Below are 20,501 nucleotides of genomic sequence, written 5' to 3'. Positions count from 1 at the left end.
GGGGAGAAGGCAGGAGAATGGGGTTAGGAGGGAGAGATAGATCAGCCATTATCAAATGGTGGAGTAGACTTGATGGGCCGAATGGCCTAATTCTACTGTTCCTTATGAAACACAGTAGAGGCAGGAAATATGTTCCCAATGTTGCGGGAGTCCAGAACTAGGGACCGCAGTTTAAGAATAAGGGGTAGGCCATTTAGAGCTGAGATGAGGAAAAACTTTTTCAGTCAGAGAGTTGTGAATCTGGAATTCTCTGTCTCAGAAGGCAGTGGAGGCCAATTCTCTGGATGCTTTAAAGAGAGAGCTAGATAGAGCTCTTAAAGATAGCGGAGTCAGGGGGTACGGGGAGAAGGCAGGAACGGGGTACTGATTGTGGATAATCAGCCATGATCACAATGAATGGCAGTGCTGGCTCGAAGGGCCGAATGGCCTCCTCCTGCACCTATTGTCTATTGAACCATCCTATCACCATCCTATCACCATCTAGAGAGCGGTCCTGACATCCGGTCTACCTCATTGGGCTATCTTTAATGGGACTTTATCTTGCACTAGTCCCTGTGTATCTGTACACTGATGCCTTTATGCTGTATCTGTACACTGTAATCGTTTATTGTCTTTCCGCTGACTGGTTAGCACGCAACAAAGAAGCTTTTCACTGTACCTCGCTACACGTGACAATAAACTAAACTACACTAAACTAATTTTTCACTAAAATTATTTGGTTTCGTTGATCGTCACGTGTACCGAGGTATAGCGGTAGCGCAGCGGTAGAGTTGCTGCTTTACAGCGAATGCAGCGCCGGAGACTCAGGTTCGATCCTGACTACGGGTGCTGCACTGTAAGGAGTTTGTACGTTCTCCCCGTGACCTGCGTGGGTTTACTCCGAGATCTTCGGTTTCCTCCCACACTCCAAAGACGTACAGGTATGTAGGTTAATTGGCTGGGTAAATGTAAAAAAAAAAATTTAAAAAAAATTGTCCCTAGTGGGTGTAGGATAGTGTTAATGTACGGGGATCACTGGGCGGCACGGACTTGGAGGGCCGAAAAGGCCTGTTTCCGGCTGTATATATATGATATGATGATATGATATAGTGAAAATCTTTTGTTTGGCATGTGATTGCCTCATTAAGGCATTAAGAAAGTCTTTTTTTGGGGTGGCACGGTGGCGCAGCGGTAGAGTTGCTGCCTTACAGCGCCAGAGACCCGGGTTCCATCCCGACCACGGGTGCTGTCTGTACGGAGTTTGTACGTTCTCCCCGTGACCTGCGTGGGTTTTCTCTGAGATCTTCTGTTTCCTCCCACACTCCAAAGACGTGCAGGTATGTAGGTTAATTGTCTCGGTATAAATGTAAATTGTCCCCTAGTGTGTGTAGGATAGTGTTAGTGTGCAGGGATCGCTGGTCGGCGTGGGCCGAAGGGCCTGTTTCCGCGCTGTATCTCTAAACTAAACTAACTAAACTATTAAAAAGGCTTTGACTGTACCTCAGTACACATAACAATAAACTAATCTAAACTAAACGAAACTTTCACCAAAATCATGAGATGCCTCATCAAGGAATTAAGAAAATATTTAGATTTAGTTTAGGTAACAGGCCCTTCGGCCCAACGAGTCCGTGCCGCCCAGCGATCCCCGCACACTAACACTGCCCTACAAACACAAGGAACAATTTACTTTATACCAAGCCAATTAACCTACGTATCTGTACGTCTTTGGAGTGTGGGAGGAAACCGGTGCACCCGGAGTAAACCCGCGTAGGTCACGGGGAGAACGTACAAACTCCGTACGGACAGCGCCCGTAGTCGGGATTGAACTTGGATCTCTGGCGCTGTGAGGCAGCAACTCTACCGCTGCGCCACCGAGCCGCCCTCAGTTCGCTGTTGAAGTGAAACAAAATCATTTTTGTTTTGCAGTGGAAAGCACCGAAGTTTCCTTTTGAAGAAAATGAAGTATTGCTAAACAATCACAATCTCTTCATAAAGCCCAATATTGTGGTGAAAGAGGATACAGAGGTTCACAGCACCGTGGACAACTTTGTAGGTAAGACTCAGGCACTCCAGTGCACAGGAAATAGGGGTCTCTGCTGAAGGACTAATTACGTTCAACGGTATTCTGCTTCCATAAACGTTGACAAGTATCCTCAACAAAACAAGTCAAACTGTTTTGATAGTGGGAGGATTTGCTGGTCGACAACAGTAAGGCTATTTTTTCAACTGCTTTTTAGGGAGCATCTGGAGAAGGATCCCAACCTGAAACGTCACCTCTCCATGTTCTCTAGAGATGCTGCCTGACCCGCTGAGTTACTCCAGCACTCTGTGAAACGTCACCTATCCACGTTCTCCAGAGATGCTGCCTGACCCGTTGAGTTACTCCAGCACTCTGTGAAACGTCACAATAGACAATAGAAAATAGGTGCAGGAGAAGGCCATTCGGCCCTTGGAGCCAGCACCGCCATTCAATGTGATCATGGCTGATCATTCTCAATCAGTACCCCGTTCCTGCCTTCTCCCCATACCCCCTGACTCCGCTATCCTTAAGAGCTCGATCTAGCTCTCTCTTGAATGTATTCAGAGAATTGGCCTCCACTGCCCTCTGAGGCAGAGAATTCCACAGATTCACAACTCTCTGACTAAAAAAGTTTTTCCTCATCTCTGTTCTAAATGGCCCACCCCTTATTCTTAAACTGTGGCCCCTTGTTCTGGACTCCCCCAACATTGGGAACATGTTTCCTGCCTCTAACGTGGCCAACCCCTTAATAATTTTATACGTTTCGATAAGATCCCCTCTCATCCTTCTAAATTCCAGTGTATACAAGCCTAGTCGCTCCAGTCTTTCAACATATGACAGTCCCGCCATTCCAGTCACCTCTCCATGTTCTCCAGAGATGCTGCCTGACCCGCTGAGTTACTCCAGCATATTGTGTCCTGTTTTTTTATCAATTATCTGTTGTACTTTAGTTTAGTTTAACTCAGTTTATTCAGGTTAAGTTTAGTTTATGATTTTCATGTGCACAACATTATTGTCACCTTTCCTGTCCATATACCAGTTCAAATGTCTTTTAATGAAAAAATAATTTGATATGAATTTGATTTATGAATGAAAATTTGATATGAAGATAAAGATTATCCCACAAACATAACGGAACTAGAAGGGTAAGTACAAAGTGCTGGAGTAACTCAGTGGCGCTGTCTGTACGGAGTTTGTACGTTCTCCCAGTGACCGCGTGGGTTTTCTCCGGGTGCTCCGGTTTTCTTTTGGGACAGCTTACATTCATACCAGGCCAATTAAAACCTACCAAACTGCACGTCTTTGGAGTGTGGGAGGAGACCGAAGATCTCGGAGAAAACCCACGCAGGTCACAGGGAGAACGTACAAACTCCGTACAGACAGCACCCGTAGTCAGGATGGAACCCGGGTCTCCGGCGCTGCATTCGCTGTAAGGCAGCAACTCTACCGCTGCGCCACCGTGACCGCCCAATCAGATTGGTGATTCTATTGTAGAACCAGGGGCCACACAGTCTAAGAATAAAGGGGAGGCCATTTAAAACTGAGGTGAGAAAAAACTTTTTCACCCAGAGAGTTATGAATTTGTGGAATTTTCTGCCGCAGAGGGCAGTGGAGGCCAATTCACTGGATGAATTTAAAAGAGAGTTAGATAGAGCTCTAGGGGCTAGCGGAATCAAGGAATATGGGGAGAAGGCAGGCACGGGTTACTGATTGTGGATGATCAGCCATGATCACAATGAATGGCGGTGCTGGCTCGAAGGGCCAAATGGGCTCCTACTGCACCTATTTTCTATGTTTCTACAAACGAGATGAGGAGGAATTTCTTGAGTTTATGAGTTTAGTTTACTGTCACGTGTACCGAGGTACAGTGAAAAGCTTTCCTTGCGTGTTAACCAGTCAGCGGAAAGACAATACATGATTACAATTGAATCAGTGAAAATTTAAAAGAGAGTTAGATTGAGCTCTCGGGGCTAGTGGAATCAGGGGATGTGGGGAGAAGGCAGGCACGGGTTACTGATTGTGGATGATCAGCCATAATCACAATGAATGCGCGAGAAACATAGAAACATAGAAAATAGGTGAAAGAGTAGGCCATTCGGCCCTTCGAGCCTGCACCGCCATTCAATATGATCGTGGCTGATCATCCAGCTCAGTATCCCGTACCTGCCTTCTCTCCATACCCCCAGATCCCTTTAGCCACAAGGGCCACATCTAACTCCCTCTTAAATATAGCCAATGAACTGGCCTCAACTACACTCTGTGGCAGAGAATTCCACAGATTCACCACTCTCTGTGTGAAAAAAACGTTCTCATCTCGGTCCTAAAAGACTTCCCCCTTATCCTTAAACTGTGACCCCTTGTTCTGGACTTCCCCAACATCGGGAACAATCTTCCTGCATCTAGCCTGTCCAACCCCTTAAGAATTTTGTAAGTTTCTACAAGATTCCCCCTCAATCTTCTAAATTCCAGCGAGTACAAGCCAAATCTATCCAGTCTTTTTTCATATGAAAGTCCTGCCATCCCAGGGATCAATCTGGTGAACCTTCTCTGTACTCCCTCTATGGCAAGAATGAGAAAACCACTTATGAGGTGTTTGTGCAGTAATCAACCAGAACTAGAATGGCGGTTGGTGCTGGCTCGAAGGGCCTCCTCACGTACCCATTTCCTATGTTTCTATTGGCGAGGTGTTTCGGCAAGTGACTATGACTATGTTGTGCGAGGGGTTTGCACGTCCAAGTTAGGAAGAGGGGATGTTCAACGAGATCTGGGTGTCCTAGTGCATCAGTCACTGAAAGGAAGCATGCAGGTACAGCAGGCAGTGAAGAAAGCCAATGGAATGTTGGCCTTCGTAACAAGAGGAGTTGAATATAGGAGCAAAGAGGTCCTTTTACTGTTGTACCGGGCCCTGGTGAGACCGCGCCTGGAGTACTGTGTGCAGTTTTGGTCTCCAAATTTGAGGAAGGATATTCTTGCTATTGAGGGCGTGCAGCGTAGGTTCACTAGGTTGATTCCCGGAATGGCGGGACTGTCGTATGTTGAAAGGCTGGAGCAATTAGGCTTGTATACACTGGAATTTAGAAGGATGAGGGGGTATCTTATTGAAACGTATAAGATAATTAGGGGATTGGACACATTAGAGGCAGGAAACATGTTCCCAATGTTGGGGGAGTCCAGAACAAGGGGCCACAGTTTAAGAATAAGGGGTAGGCCATTTAGAACGGAGATGAGGAAGAACTTTTTCAGTCAGAGAGTGGTGAAGGTGTGGAATTCTCTGCCTCAGAAGCCAGTGGAGGCCAGTTTGTTGGATGCTTTCAAGAGAGAGCTGGATAGAGCTCTTAAGGATAGCGGAGTGAGGGGGTATGGGGAGAAGGCAGGAACGGGGTACTGATTGAGAATGATCAGCCATGATCGCATTGAATGGCGGTGCTGGGTCGAAGGGCTGAATGGCCTACTCCTGCACCTATTGTCTATTGACGCACTGTGCTTCTTTTCCAGAGCTGAGTTACTCTCCGAGCCTCTGCACGATGGAGGAGCCTATGATCGTCTCCAACCCGCCAGAGATCTGCCAAGTGATAGAGGTGACCACGGAATGTGACGATGAGCCCGTCAGCACCAGTCTTCTCTACCCGTTGCAGATCTCCCCAGTGTCGTCCTACGCAGGTCAGTGCCGCCGAGCCCGCTAGCTGCTTACCGCCACCTTCTATCCACCACTTCGGTGACCCTCGGACTACCCTTGATCGGGCTTTGTGGAGGTAGGAACTGCAGACGCTGGTTGGCGCAAAATGCTGGAGTAACCAACTCAGCAGGACCCATTCCTTCTCTCCAGAGATGCTGCCTGTCCCGCTGAGTTACTCCACCGTTTTGTGTCGATCTTTGATCGGACTTTGCTGGGTTTACCTTGCGCTAGCCACAGAAGGCAGTGGAGGCCAATTCACTGGATGAATTTAAAGGAGAGTTAGATAGAGTTCTAGGGGCTAGTGGAATCAAACGATATGGGGAGAAGGCAGGCACGAGTTACTGATTGTGGATGATCAGCCAAGATTACAATGAATGGCGGTGCTGGCTCGAAGGGCCAAATGGCCTCCTCCTGCACCAATTTTCTATGTTTCTATTAAATGTTATTCCCTTATCATGTATCTATACCACTGTAAATGGATCGATTGTAATCATGTATTGTCTTTATAGACAATAGACAATAGGTGCAGGAATAGGCCATTCGGCCCTTCGAGACAGCACCACCATTCAATGTGATCATGGCTGATCATTCTCAATCAGTATCCCGTTCCTGCCTTCTCCCCATACCCCCTGACTCCGTTATCTTTAAGAGCTCTATCTAGCTCTCTCTTGAATGCATTCAGAGACTTGGCCTCCACTGCCTTCTGAGGCAGTGAATTCCACAGATTTACAACTCTCTGACTGAAAACGATTTTCCTCATCTCAGTTCTGAATGGCCTACCCCTTATTCTTAAACTATGGCCCCTTGTCCTGGACTCCCCCAACATTGGGAACATGTTTCCTGCCTCTAACGAGTCGAACCGCTTAATAATCTTATATGTTTCGATAAGATCCCCTCTCATCCTTCTAAATTCCAGTGTAGACAAGCCTAGTCGCTCCAGTCTTTCAACATATGACAGTCCCGCCATTCCGGAAATTAACCTAGTGAACCTACGCTGCACGCCCTCAATAGCAAGAATATCCTTCCTCAAGTTTGGAGACCAAAACTGCACACAGTACTCCAGGTGCGGTCTCACTAGGGCCCTGTACAACTGCAGAAGGACCTCTTTGCTGCTATACTCAACTCCTCTTGTTATGAAGGCCAACATTCCATTGGCTTTCTTCACTGCCTGCTGTACCTGCATGCTTCATTTCAGTGACTGATGCACTAGGACACCCAGATCTCGTTGTACGTCCCCTTTTCCTAACTTGACACCATTCAGATAATAATCTGCCTTCTTATTCTTACCACCAAAGTGGATAACCTCACACTTATCCATATTAAACTGCATCTGCCATGCATCCGCCCACTCACACAACCTGTCTAGTTTTAGTTTGAGAGATACAGCACGGAAACAGGCCCTTCAGCCCACTGGGTCCGCACCTACCAGCGATCCCTGCACATTAACACTGTCCTACACACGACGAACAATTTCTTTTTTACACTTACACCAAGCTAATTAACCTACAAACCTGTAAGTCTCCGGAGTGTGGGAGGAAATGGAAGATTTCGGTGAAAACCCACGCAGGTCACGGGGAGAACGTACAAACTCCGTACAGACAGCACCCGTAGTTGGGATGGAACCCGGGTCTCTGGCGCTGTGAGCGCTGAAAGGCAGCAACTCTACCGCTGCACCACCATGCCTCCCCAACTTGATACACCTTCCCTCAGTCCATCTGGGCCTACCTGATCTCCCGGTTGCCCAACACTTTAACTATCCCCTCCCACTCCCACACTGACCTTTCTGTCCTGGGCCTCCTCCATTGCCAGAGTGAGGCCCAGCGCAAATTGGCGGAACAGCAACTCATATTTCGCTTGGGCAGCTTACACCCCAGTGGTATGAACATTGACTTAGATTTAAAGATACAGCGCGGAAACAGGCCCTTCGGCCCACCGAGTCCGCGCCGCCCAGTGGTCCCCGCACACTAAAACTATCCTACACACACACTAGAGACAATTTTTACATTTGCCCAGCCAATTAACCTACATACCTGCACGTCTTTGGAGTGTGGGAGGAAACCGAAGATCTCGGAGAAAGCCCACGCAGGTCACGGGGAGAACGTACAAACTCCGTACAGACGGCGCCCGTAGTCGGGATCGAACCTGAGTCTGCGGCGTTGCATTCGCTGTAAGGCAGCAACTCTACTGCTGCGCCACCTAACTTCAAGTAACCCTTGCATCCCCTCTCTCTCTATCCCTCCCCCATCCAAGTCATTGTACTAGTTTCAAAGTGGTCTTGTTGAGTCTCATTGTCTGTAACATGTTCTCACCCAGAACCACAGCCAACAATGGCCTGTTTCCTTTATCATCGATACATTTTTTGCACATCTTTCATTCATTTGTTCTGTTTCTCACTTTATCACCGTCTATATCTCACGTTTCCCATTGCCCTGACTCTCAGTCTGATGAAGGGTCTCGAACTGAAACGTCTCCTATCCATGTTCTCCAGAGATGCTGCCTGACCCGCTGAGTTACTCCAGCACTCTGTGAAACGTCACCTATCCATGTTCTCCAGAGATGCTGCCTGACCCGCTGAGTTACTCCAGCACTCTGTGAAACGTCACCTATCCATGTTCTCTGCAGATATGAAAGCAAAGAACTGTAGATGCTGGTTTACAAAACAAAAGGACATAAAGTGCTGGAGTAACTCAGCGGGTCAGGCAGCATCTCTGGGGAACATGGATAGGTGACGTTTCACAGAGTGCTGGAGTAACTCAGCGGGTCAGGCAGCATCTCTGGGGAACATGGATAGGTGACGTTTCACAGAGTGCTGGAGTAACTCAGCGGGTCAGGCAGCATCTCTGGAGAACATGGATAGGTGACGTTTAGGGTTGAGACCTTTCTGCAGTCATCTATCCATGTTTCGCAGAAATGCTACCTGGCACACTGAGTTACTCCAGCACTTTGTGACCTTTTATGTAATAACCAGCATCTGCAGTTCCTTTTTTCCTAGTTATTCCAGCACTTGGTGTGTTTTTTTTTGTCAACCAGCATCTGCAGTTCCTTGTGTCTACCCGATAATTTTACCTACTGAACTAAAATATCAATCATTGCTTCAATGGTACTTCATTGTCACAACAATTCCTTTTTTGCATACAGTTCAATAAAAATCTTGCTATTCTGAGGCACATGGATTATGAGCGGGTCTTGGTAAGATTTGGTCTTGGCATCATGTTTGGTACGGCTGTTGTCGGCTGAATAACCTGTTCCTGTGCTGATCTGTTCTATGTTCAAGGTCCCCACAACTAAATAAAACGATGGCACGGTGGCGCAGCGGTAGAGTTGCTGCCTCACAGCGCCAGAGACCCGGGTTCCATCCTGACCACGGGTGCAGTCTGTACGGAGTTTGTACTTTCTCCCCGTGACTTGCGTGGGTTTTAGAAGCATAGGAAATAGGCAGGAGGAGGCCATTCGGCCCTTCGAGCCAGCACCGCCATTCATTGTGATCATGGCTGATCGTCCACAATCAGTAACCCGTGCCTGCCTTCTCCCCATATCCCTTGATTCCACTAGCCCCTAGAGCTCAATTTTAAATTCATCCAGTGAATCGGCCTCCACTGTCCTCTGTGGCAGAGAATTCCACAAATTCACAACTCTCTGGGTGAAAAAGTTTTTTCTCACCTCAGTTTTAAATGGCCTCCCATTTATTCTTAGACTGTGTGGCCCCTGGTTCTGGACTCACCCAGCATTGGGAACATATTTCCTGCATCTAGCTTGTCCAGTCCTTGATCTCTATAAGATCCCCTCTCATCCTTCTAAACTCCAGTGATTACAAGCCCAGTCTTTCCAATCTTTCCTCGTACGACAGTCCCGCCATCCCGGGGATTAACCTGGTGAACCTACGCTGCACGGTCTCAATAGCAAGGACGTCCTTCCTCAAATTAGGAGACCCAAACTGCACGCAATACTCCAGATGTGGTCTCACCAGGGCCCTGTACAACTGCAGAAGGACCTCTTTTCTCGGGACGAGCTGCCAGAGGAGGTAGTTGAGGCAGGTACTGTAACAATAGACAATAGGTGCAGGAGGAGACCATTCGGCCCTTCGAGCCAGCACCGCCATTCAATGTGATCATGGCTGATCATTCTCAATCAGTACCCCGTTCCTGCCTTCTCCCCGTACCCCCTGAGTCCGCTATCCTTAAGAGCTCTATCCAGCTCTCTCTTGAATGCATTCAGAGAATTGGCCTCCACTGCCTTCTGAGGCAGAGAATTCCACAGATTCACAACTCTCTGACTGAAAGAGTTAACGGTATTCAACAGGCAACCTGGACAGGTACATGGATGGGAAAGAGCTGGTGGGATATGGGCCAAACGTGGGCAACTAGGACTCGATGAAGTGGGGCATCTTGGTTGGCATGGGTCGAGATGTCTACTTTCGTGCTGCATTGACTCTATGAACCCATGGCTCTCAACAAAACGAGTGTAATTGCCTTGTGAATTATGAATCATGTTGCAATTGTTTCTGTAGTAGGTGTGGTGAAACTTGGTGTAGGAACTAAGGTGGCCTGGTGAGCCACAGGAATGTGGACCTAAACTTGAGTAAATATTTTGCATGCAGAGATGTTGAACTACGAATAGACGGCAATCCAAAAAAAAGGAATCTCAGGGTTCAAAGTGAATGTTTAGTTTGGTTTGGAAATAGAGCACGGAAGCTGGCCCACCGAGTCCGCACCGACCAGCGATCCCCACACACTAACGCCGCTCCACACACACACACACACCAGGGGCAATTTTACATTTATACCAAGCCAATTAACCTGCAAACCTGTATGTCTTTGGAGTGTGGGAGGAAATCGAAGATCTCGGAGTAAACCCACGCAGGTCACGGGGAGAACGTACAAACTCCGTACAGACAGCACCCGTGGTCAGGATGGAACCCGGGTCTCCGGCGCTGTGAGGCAGCAACTCTACCGCTGCGCCACTTTTTAAAAATAGATAAATGAATGTTTTGAAATGACAATAGACAATAGGTGCAGGAGGAGGCCATTCGGCCCTTTGAGCCAGCACCACCATTCAATGTGATCATGGCTGATCATTCTCAATCAGTACCCCGTTCCTGCCTTCTCCCCCATACCCCCTGACTCCACTATCCTTAAGAGCTCTATCTAGCTCTCCCTTGAATGCATTCAGAGAATTGGCCTCCACTGCCTTCCTAGGCAGAGAATTCCACAGATTCGCAACTCTCTGACTGAAAAAGTTTTTCCTCATCTCCGTTCTAAATGGCCTACCCCTTATTCTTAAACTGTGGCCTCTTGTTCTGGACTCCCCCAACATTGGGAACATGTTTCCTGCCTCTAACGTGTCCAACCCCTTAATAATCTTATATGTTTCGATAAGATCCCCTCTCATCCTTCTAAATTCCAGTGCATAACCTTTGTTAATGTCACATTTGTCAAAAGGGGAAATGGTTCCTTCTTCACCGAATCTGGGTGGCATCAAGTCAGGAGGGAAAAGAAGCATTTGCGTACAAGAATGATTCCAGGAATGAGTGGGTTAACATATCATGAGCGCTTGACAGCACTGGGCCTGTACTCGCTGGAGTTCAGAAGGTTGAGGGTGGAACCTCATTGAAACCTGCAGAATAATGAACGGCATAGATCGAGTGGATGTGGAGACGATGTTTCCACTGGTGGGAGAGTCTAGGACCGGAGAAATAAGCCTCAGAATTAAAGGGCGCTCTTTTAGAAAGGAGGTGAGGAGGAACTTCTTTAGTCAGAGTGTGATTAATATGTGGAACTCATTGCCACAGAGGGCTGTGGAAGACGTCAGTGGATATTTTTAAGGCAGAGGTAGACAGATTCTTGATTAGTGGGGGGGAAAACTGCAGATGCTGGTCTAAATCGAAGGTAGACACAAGATGCTGGAGTAACTCAGCGGGTCAGGCAGCATCTCGGGAGAGAAGGAATGGGTGACGTTTCGGGTCGACACCCTTCTTCAGTCTGAAGAAGGGTCCCGACCCGAAACGTCACCCATTCCTTCTCTCCCGATGTGCTGCCTGACCCGCTGAGTTACTCCAGCATCTTGTGCCTACCTTAAATTCTTGATTAGAACGGGTGTCAAGGGTTAGGGGGAGAAGGCAGGAATGGGGTACTGATTGAGAATGATCAGCCATGATCACATTGAATGGCGGTGCTGTCAGAGAGTTGTAAATCTGTGGAATTCTCTGCCTCAGAAGGCAGTGGAGGCCAATTCTCTGAATGCATTCAAGAGAGAGCTAGATAGAGCTCTGAAGGATAGCGAAGTCAGGGGGGTATGGGGAGAAGGCAGGAACGGGGTACTGATTGAGAATGATCACATTGAATGGTGGTGCTGGCTCGAAGGGCTGAATGGCCTCCTCCTTCACCTATTGTCTATTGTCTAAGGCAGGAAAATGGGATCGGGAGGCTGAGATCAGCCATGATTGAATGGCGGAGTAGGCTCGATGGGCCGAATGGCCGAATTGTACTCCTATAACATGGTACACTTGCGCTCGTTGCTAGGGGCATTGAGTTAGAGAGTCTGGAAGTCATGATGCAGCTCCCTTGGGCTTTGGTCAGACCGCACTTGGAGTACTGCAAACAATTCTGGTGGCCCCATCACAGGGAAGATCACTTTAGTTTATTGTCACGTGTACCGAGGTACAGTGAAAAGCTTCTGTTGCGTGCTAACCAGTCAGCGGAATGACAATGCTTGATTACAGTGGATCCAGTTACAGTGTACTCCAAAGACGTACAGGTATGTAGGTTAATTGACTGGGTAAATGTAAAAAATTGTCCCTAATGGGTGTAGGATAGTGTTAATGTGCGGGGATCGCTGGGCGGCGCGGACTTGGTGGGCCGAAAAGGCCTGTTTCCGCGCTGTATATATATGATATGATGATGATATGAGTGTACAGATAAGGGATCTGGGGATGTGAATGCTTTGGAGTGGGTGCAGAGTACATCTCTTAAGTACACGAGTTATAGACAATAGACAATAGGTGCAGGAGTAGGCCATTCGGCCCATCGAGCCAGCACAGCCATTCAATGTGATCATGGCTGATCATTCTCAATCAGTACCCCGTTCCTGCCTTCTCCCCATACCCCCTGACTCCGCTATCCTTAAGAGCTCTATCTAGCTCTCTCTTGAATGCATTGGCCTCCACTGCCTTCTGAGGCAGAGAATTCCACAGGAATTTCCATAGGAGCAGAATGAGGCCATTCGGTCCATCAAGGCTACTCGGCCGTTCAATCATGGCTTTCCCTCTCAACCCCATTCTCCTGCCTTTTAGTTTAGTTTAGAGATACAGCGCGGAAACAGGCCCATTTTCGGCCCACCGGGTCGGCGCCGCCCAGCGATCCCCGCACACTAACAATATCCTACACCCCACTAGGGACAATTTTTACATTTACCAAGCCGATTAACCTACAGACCTGCACGTCTTTGGAGTGCGGGAGGAAACCGAAGATCTCGAGAAAACCCACGCAGGTCACGGGGAGAACGTACAAACTCCGTACAGACGGCGCCCGTAGTCAGGATCGAACCCGGGTCTCCGGTGCTGCATTCGCTGTAAGGCAGCAACTCTACCGCTGCGCCACCGTGACCGCCTTCTCCCCATAACCCCTGACCCGACACCCGTACTAATTAAGAATCTGTCAATCTCCACTGACTTGGCCTCCACAGCATATGTGGCAATGAATTCCCCAGAATCACAACCCTCTGACTAAATAAATTCCTCCTCGTCTCCTTTCTGAGGTTTACCAGGATGCTGAATGGTTTAGAGGGATTCACCTGAAGGGAGAGACATGGTTTATTTTCTCTGGGACTTCGGCGCTGAGGGGAGACTTATATAAAATGATGGGAGGCATAGATGGGGTAGACAGTCAGAACCTTTTTCCCCAGGGTGGAAATGTCCAACACCAGATGGCATCGCTATGAGGTGAGAGGGGGGAGGTTTAATGGAGATATGCAGAGAAGGTTTATTACTCAGTGGTGGGGGCCTGGATCACACTGCCAGGGGTGGTGGTGGAAACGGACATGAAAGTGGCTTTTACATAGAAACTTAGAACATAGGTGCAGGAGGAGGCCATTCGGCCCTTCGAGCCGGCACCGCCATTCATTGTGATCATGGCTGATCATCCACAATCAGTACCCCGTTCCTGCCCTCTCCCCATACCCCATGACTCCGCTATCTTTAAGAGCTCTATCTAGCTCTCTCTTGAAAGCATCTAGAGAATTAGCCTCCACTGTGTCGTTTCTTTTTGGTAAACCTGCATCTGTAGTTACTTGTTTCTCTATTATTCCGTCCTTTACCAGTCTATCTACATGCGTTGCCACGTTCAGGGAGTTCAGGGCTTGAAGCTCAACAATCCTCTGTATAATAATAGTTATAAAAGCCAGAGGAAGGGTCTTGACCCGAAACGTCACCCATTCCTTCTCTCTCCAGGGATGCTGCCTGACCCGCTGAGTTACTCCAGCAATTTGTGCCTATTCTCTATATAATAGAGGCAAACGTTGGCAGTAGATTTTTAGTTTAGTTTAGAGATACAGCGCGGAAACAGGCCCTTTCGGCCCACCGAGTCCGCGCCGACCAGCGATCCCCGCACACTGACACCATCCTACACACACTAGGGAACATTTTTACATTTGCCAAACCAATTAACCTACATACCTGCACGTCTTTGGAGTGTGGGAGGAAACCGAAGATCTCGGGGAAAACCCACGCAGGTCACGGGGAGAACATACAAACTCCGTACAGACGGCGCCCGCAGTCGGGATGGAACCCGGGTCTCCGGCGCTGCATTCGCTGTAAGGCAGCAACTCTACCGCTGCGCCACCGTGCCGCCCCATTGATGTGCTCTGCTCTGACTGTGAGCGGTCGTTCATAGATTGAAGATTTTCACTGTACCTCAGTACGTGTGAGGATAATACACTTACACCTCAATCTGAAGAGATCCATGTTACTCTGATGGAAATGAAACGCTTTTACAAAGTGGTGCGAGTTGACTCTCCCTTTAAACTAATTCTCACTTTTGTTTGTCCATTAGAAAGTGAAACGGATAGTGTTGCGACTGATGCAGACCGCGATGAGGTCAGTAAATAACATCCTGCTTTGAAGTGAAACAAAGGGAGACGTTTATTTACTCGGGATGGGGTTTTTAGCCTTAGAGACACAGCACAGAAACAGGCCCTTCGGCCCGACGTGCCCACGCCGGCCAGCAATCACCCGTTCATGTTCACTAGTTCTATGTTATCCCACCCCCCCCCTGCACACCCACCAGGTGCAACTTTACACAGGCCCAATCAACCTACAAACCTGCACGTCTTTGGGAGCGTGGGAGGAAACCGGAGCACCCGGACAAAAACCCACTCAGGTCACGGGGAGAACGTACAAACTCCGTACAGACAGCACCCGTAGTCGGGATGGAACCCGGGTCTCCGGCGCTGTGAGGCAGCAACTCTACCGATGCACCACCTCATTTGTGAAACTCCGATACAGACATCAGCTCAACTTCGCTTGGGCAGTTTACAACCCAGCGATATGAGTATTGATTTCTCTAACGTTAAGTAACCATCTCCCTCCCATAAGGGTCCCTCCCCCACCCTAGTTCTCTGACTAGTTCCACTGTCCTCCAGATTAGAATGATTGAGAATGATCAGCCATGATCACATTGAATGGCGGTGCTGGCTCGAAGGGCCGAATGGCCTCCTCCTGCACCTATTGTCTATTAATTTTACTGATTGGCCGCCTCGTTCTCACCTTCCCCTCAGCCAACCATGAACCATTCTACATTTCAATTGACAATAGGTGCAGGAGTAGGCCATTCGGCCCTTCGAGCCAGCACCACCATTCAATGTGGTCATGGCCGATCATTTCCTTGGTCATCGTCAGCTTTGATCTGTTCTTTTCACACCGTACATGTTCTTTGTACCCTTCCATATCTCAGTGTTTCCCTCCCCCCTGACTCTCAGTCTGAAGAAGGGTCTCGACCCGAAACGTCACCCATTCCTTCTCTCCAGAGATGCTGCATTTTGTGTCTTATCTTCGGTGTGGAGCAGCATCTGCTGTTCCTCCCCACATCCCACAGCAGTTTTCACACTCCTCGACCTCGCGTCTATCAGTGAAAGTACCTGTTCATTAATTCATATGAAGCTTAAAATTTTATGAGAAATTTTCCTTGTTCTGCACGTTTCAATGAGGTCCCCCCTCATTCTTCTAAACCCCAGCGATTACAGGCCCATTGCCGACAAACGCTCATCATAGGTTAACCCACTCGTTCCTGGGATCGTTCTTGTAAATCTCCTCTGGACCCTCTCCAGGGCCAGCACATCCTTCCTCAGACATGGGGCCCAAAACTGCTCACAATATTCCAAATGCGGCCTTACCAGCGCCCTTGACATTACATCCCTGTTTTTGTATACAAGCCCTCTCGAAATAAATGGCAGCATTGCGTTTGCTTTCTTTACTACCGATTCGACTTGCAGATTGACTTTTTGGGAATCCTGCACCGGCGCTCCCAAGTCCCTTTGCACCTCCGATTTCTGGATTCTCTCCCCATTTAGAAAATAGTCTACGCCTTTATTCCTACGACCAAAATGCGCGACTCCACACTTTGCTGCACTATATTCCATCTGCCACTTCTCTGCCCACTCTCCCGACCTGTCCACGTCCTTCTGCAGAGTCCCTGCTTTCTCTACACTACCTGCCCCTCCACCTATTTTCGTAACATCCGCAAATCCCCTCGTCTAAGTCGTTACTATACGACGTGAGGAGCAGAGGCTCCAGCGCCGAGCCCTGCGGAACTCCGCTGGTCACTGGCAGCCACCCAGACAACCCCCCCTTTATTGCCACTCTATGTCTTCTCCCATCCAGCCAACCTGCTCTCCACGCTAGTATCTGCCCTGTGATACCCTGGGCTCTCATCTTCCTTAGCAGCCTCACGTGTGGCACCTTATCAAAGGCCTTCTGATAATCTAAGCAAACATCAACGACTGGCTTTCCTTTCTCTGTCCTGCTAATCACTTCTTCAAAGGATTCCCAGCAATGGTGCTAATGTACGGGGGGGGCGGGGTTATTGATGGTCGGCATGGACTCGGTTGGCCAAAGGGATTGTATCCACGCTGTATCTCGAAAGTATACACTGGAATTTAGAAGGATGAGAGGAGATCTTATCGAAACGTATAGGATTATTAAGGGGTTGGACACGTTAGAGGCAGGAAACATGTTCCCAATGTTGGGGGAGTCCAGAACAAGGGGCCACAGTTTAAGAATAAGGGGCAGGCCATTTAGAACTGAGATGAGGAAAAACTTTTTCAGTCACAGAGTTGTGAATCTGTGGAATTCTCTGCCTCAGAAGGCAGTGGAGGCCAATTCTCTGAATGCATTCAAGAGAGAGCTGGATAGAGCTCTTAAGGATAGCGGAGTCAGGGGGTATGGGGAGAAGGCAGGAACGGGGTACTGATTGAGAATGATCAGCCTTGATCCACATTGAATGGCGGTGCTGGCTCGAAGGGCCGAATGGCCTCCTCCTTGCTTCTTCCCCTTGGTGGGAGGCAGGTTGATCTCCTCTTCCATTTCCTCAGAACGGATGGGGCAGGTTTGGAGGGGTATGGGGCCAAAGGTGGGCGGGTGGGACTAGTGCGTGGACGGGGGACGAAGGGGCCTGTTTGCACGCCGTGTGACTCTCTGACTCCGTGTTTTCTCAGATGACTGACAGCGCCACCCAAGACCAGAAGCAGTGGCAACAGAGCCTCATCGAGGGGAAGGAGTTTCTCAGCAACGTGGGAGTGAACACTGTGTACTACCCTGCCAACCTGCCCTGCCAGAGCCCCAGCATCTGTAGCCTCCAGCTGCTGAGTAACGGGCGCGGCGTGCCCGCTCCTCACGCCCCAGCCAACGCCCCGTCGATCAAGCCCCCCACCTCGCACCACTCTTCCGTAAAGCTTCGCATGGCCGAGAGCCGGGCGACTGTCATCGTGAAGGCCTCGGACTTGACCAGGGGCAAGAACTGCTGAGGGTGGGGGGGGGGGAGCCTGACGTTTAATGTCACCTCGAACCGACCAGGCTATAACTTGGGCTGAAACTGCACTGTCACGTAACGTGAATGGACCTCACAGGCCGCAAAAACACAGAATGAACAGAACTGGAAACAACTCGACTCCACTCTGCCGACTCCGGTTCATTCATCGGATTTTAACTCAGGACTGCAGGTTTTTTGAACTATTTTATTTTTCCTTTTGAGTTTCCCTTGTTGCACTCGAGTTTTTTTCTTCTCCACCACCCCACCAAAAAACAGACGGAAGAAGAAATTGGTTGGGCAATTGCCCCCCGTATCCGAACACGCACACGCACGCACACACACACACGCACACACACACACACATGCACACACACACACATACACGCACGCACGCGCGCACACACACATACCCACACGCACACACACGCACAAACAGACACACAAGCACGTACACACACAGACACACACACACACCCACCCCACACACGCGCACACACACACGTACACACACACACCCACTCCCACACACACCCACCCCACACACACACACCCACACACAGACACACACACACGCATGCACACATACCCATACGCACATACGCACACCATCCCCACACGCACACAGACACACACACACACCCACACACGAACACACACACACACACACACACCCACGCGCACACACACACACACACACACACACACACACACACACACACAAAACGGGACCAGTATGGGGGAAAAAATAACTAACCGTGCCTTACAAACCTGACTGCAGCAGGGGGAGAAATGTGAACTGCTTTGGCGGTGTGTAAATGTTTCTTAAAAAAAACTTTTTTTTAATGTGAATATGTATGTAGTGCAGGAGTAATGAAAATTAATGTCCTGCTTTTCTCTGTTTGCACCTTAATTCCTAGTTTAGCACTAAACGTGGTCACATTAATGGCGAACACATGCATTTAGAATTTTTTTAAAAAAATGATTGTGATTCAGAGTTTACGGTCTAATTCTACGCCTGCTTTTACTGTTCTCTGCTCACGCACAGAATTACATTAAACAGCACGCAAAATGGAAATTGCCTAGATTTTTTTTTTAAAAGAAAGGTTTTAGTCTTTTTCTAAAGCAAGCTTTTTTTTATTTTTGTTATCACATGTAAAGGGATATTTTATTCAGGGTAATTGAATGCTGAAGTGAATATAAATCTTTTATCTTTTTTACCAAAGTATGTTCGTTGTTTCTGGTCTGGTTTTTATCAGCATAAATATCTGTGGTAAATTGTAAAAAAAAATTTAACGAATTTGTAGCAATTACAAATCTATCCAATAAAATGTAGCCTCTACATCACTGACTAGAGAAAAGTGACTCTTATCATCATTCTTCGAACTTGTTACACTGTGGACGGCTCGATTTCAATCATGTATTGTCTTTCCCCTGACTGGTTAGCGCGCAACAAAAGCTTTTCACTGTAACAATGTACTAAACTGATTGATTGATGCACCACGATCTCACTGGGTTTTAAAAGCACTTTTTAAACCTTCAGTTTAGTTCAGATTAGTTTATTGTCACGTGTACCGAGGTACAGTGGCAATGTCTTGTTGCGTGCCAACCAGAGAGCGGAAAGACAATACATGATTACAATCGAGCCGTCCGCAGTGTACAGTTACATGATAAGGGAATAACGTTTAGTGCAAGGTAAAGCCAGCAAAGTCCGATCAAGGATAGTCCGAGGGTCACCAATGAGGTAGATAGTAGTTCAGCACTGCTCTCTGGTTGTGGTAGGATGGTTCAGTTGCCTGATAACAGCCGGGAAGAAACTGTCCCTGAATCTGGAGGTGTGCGTTTTCACACTTCTGTACCTCTTGCCCGATGGGAGAGGGGAGAAGAGGGAGTGGCGGGGGTGCGACTGGTCCTTGATTGTGCTGCTGGTCTTGCCGAGGCAGGGCCGAATGGAATACTTTATTGTCACAGGTGACAAGGCACAGTGAAATTCTTTGCTTGCACACCCAAGGTTTGCAGCGTGAGGTATAAACGGAGTCAACGGAAGGGGGGATGGTTTGGGGGGGTTGGTTTGACCTGGTGATCTCTTTCCACTGACTGTTAAAGCGTTGAAGTGGACCCTCTGGTAATTCCGGGATCTGCAGCAAAATACCATTTACATATAAACACCGAAAATAGGGGAGGCCATTTGGCCCTTCGAGCCAGCACCGCCATTCATTGTGATCATGGCTGACCATCCACAATCAGTAACCCGTTCCTGCCTTCTCCCCATATCCCTTGATTCTGCTAGCCCCTCGAGCTCTATCTAACTCTCTTTTAAATGCATCCAGTGAATTGGCCTCCACTGCCCTCTGTGGCAGAGAATTCCACAAATTAACAACTCTCTGGGTGAAAAGGTTCCTTCTCACCTCAGTTTTAAATGGCCTTCCCTTTATTCTAAGACTGTGGCCCCTGGTTCTGGACTCCCCCAACATTGGGAACATGTTTCCTGCATCTAGCTTGTCCAGTCATTTTATAATTGTATTTGTCTCTATGGCGTGCAGCGTAGGTTTACTAGGTTAATTCCCGGAATGGCGGGACTTTCATATGTTGAAAGACTGGAGCGACTAGGCTTGTATACACTGGAATTTAGAAGGATGAGAGGAGATCTTATCGAAACATATAAGATTATTAAGGGGTTGGACACGTTAGAGGCTGGAAACATGTTCCCAATGTTGGGGGAGTCCAGAACAAGGGGCCACAGTTTAAGAATAAGGGGTAGGCCATTTAGAACTGAGATGAGGAAAAACTTTTTCAGTCAGAGAGTTGT

At 48.3% G+C, this 20,501-nt stretch overlaps 1 protein-coding gene across 3 annotated transcripts in view; it reads left to right on the top strand.

The window, feature by feature from the left end:
* Positions 1-18,104, top strand: part of irf2b (interferon regulatory factor 2b) — a 58,236-nt gene extending 40,132 nt beyond the window's left edge. Inside the window, exons 7-11 of one of the 3 annotated variants that reach the window (XR_013547102.1) lie at positions 1,909-2,035; positions 5,498-5,662; positions 13,107-13,244; positions 14,723-14,766; positions 17,382-17,411. Coding sequence is in view for 2 of the 3 variants with exons in the window: in XM_078396671.1 (XP_078252797.1) it covers positions 1,909-2,035; positions 5,498-5,662; positions 14,723-14,766; positions 17,382-17,690 (645 nt within the window). In the remaining variant the exon portion in view is untranslated. Of the gene's footprint in view, positions 1-1,908; positions 2,036-5,497; positions 5,663-13,106; positions 13,245-14,722; positions 14,767-17,381 lie in introns of all 3 variants that reach the window. The other 2 variants (XM_078396671.1, XM_078396672.1) reach the window with 2 other exon arrangements.
* Positions 18,105-20,501: the final 2,397 nt, after the last annotated feature.

Source organism: Rhinoraja longicauda, chromosome 3, assembly GCF_053455715.1.
Source record: "Rhinoraja longicauda isolate Sanriku21f chromosome 3, sRhiLon1.1, whole genome shotgun sequence".
Taxonomy (NCBI): Eukaryota; Metazoa; Chordata; class Chondrichthyes; order Rajiformes; family Arhynchobatidae; genus Rhinoraja; species Rhinoraja longicauda.
This window is presented reverse-complemented; position numbering and strand designations above follow the sequence as displayed.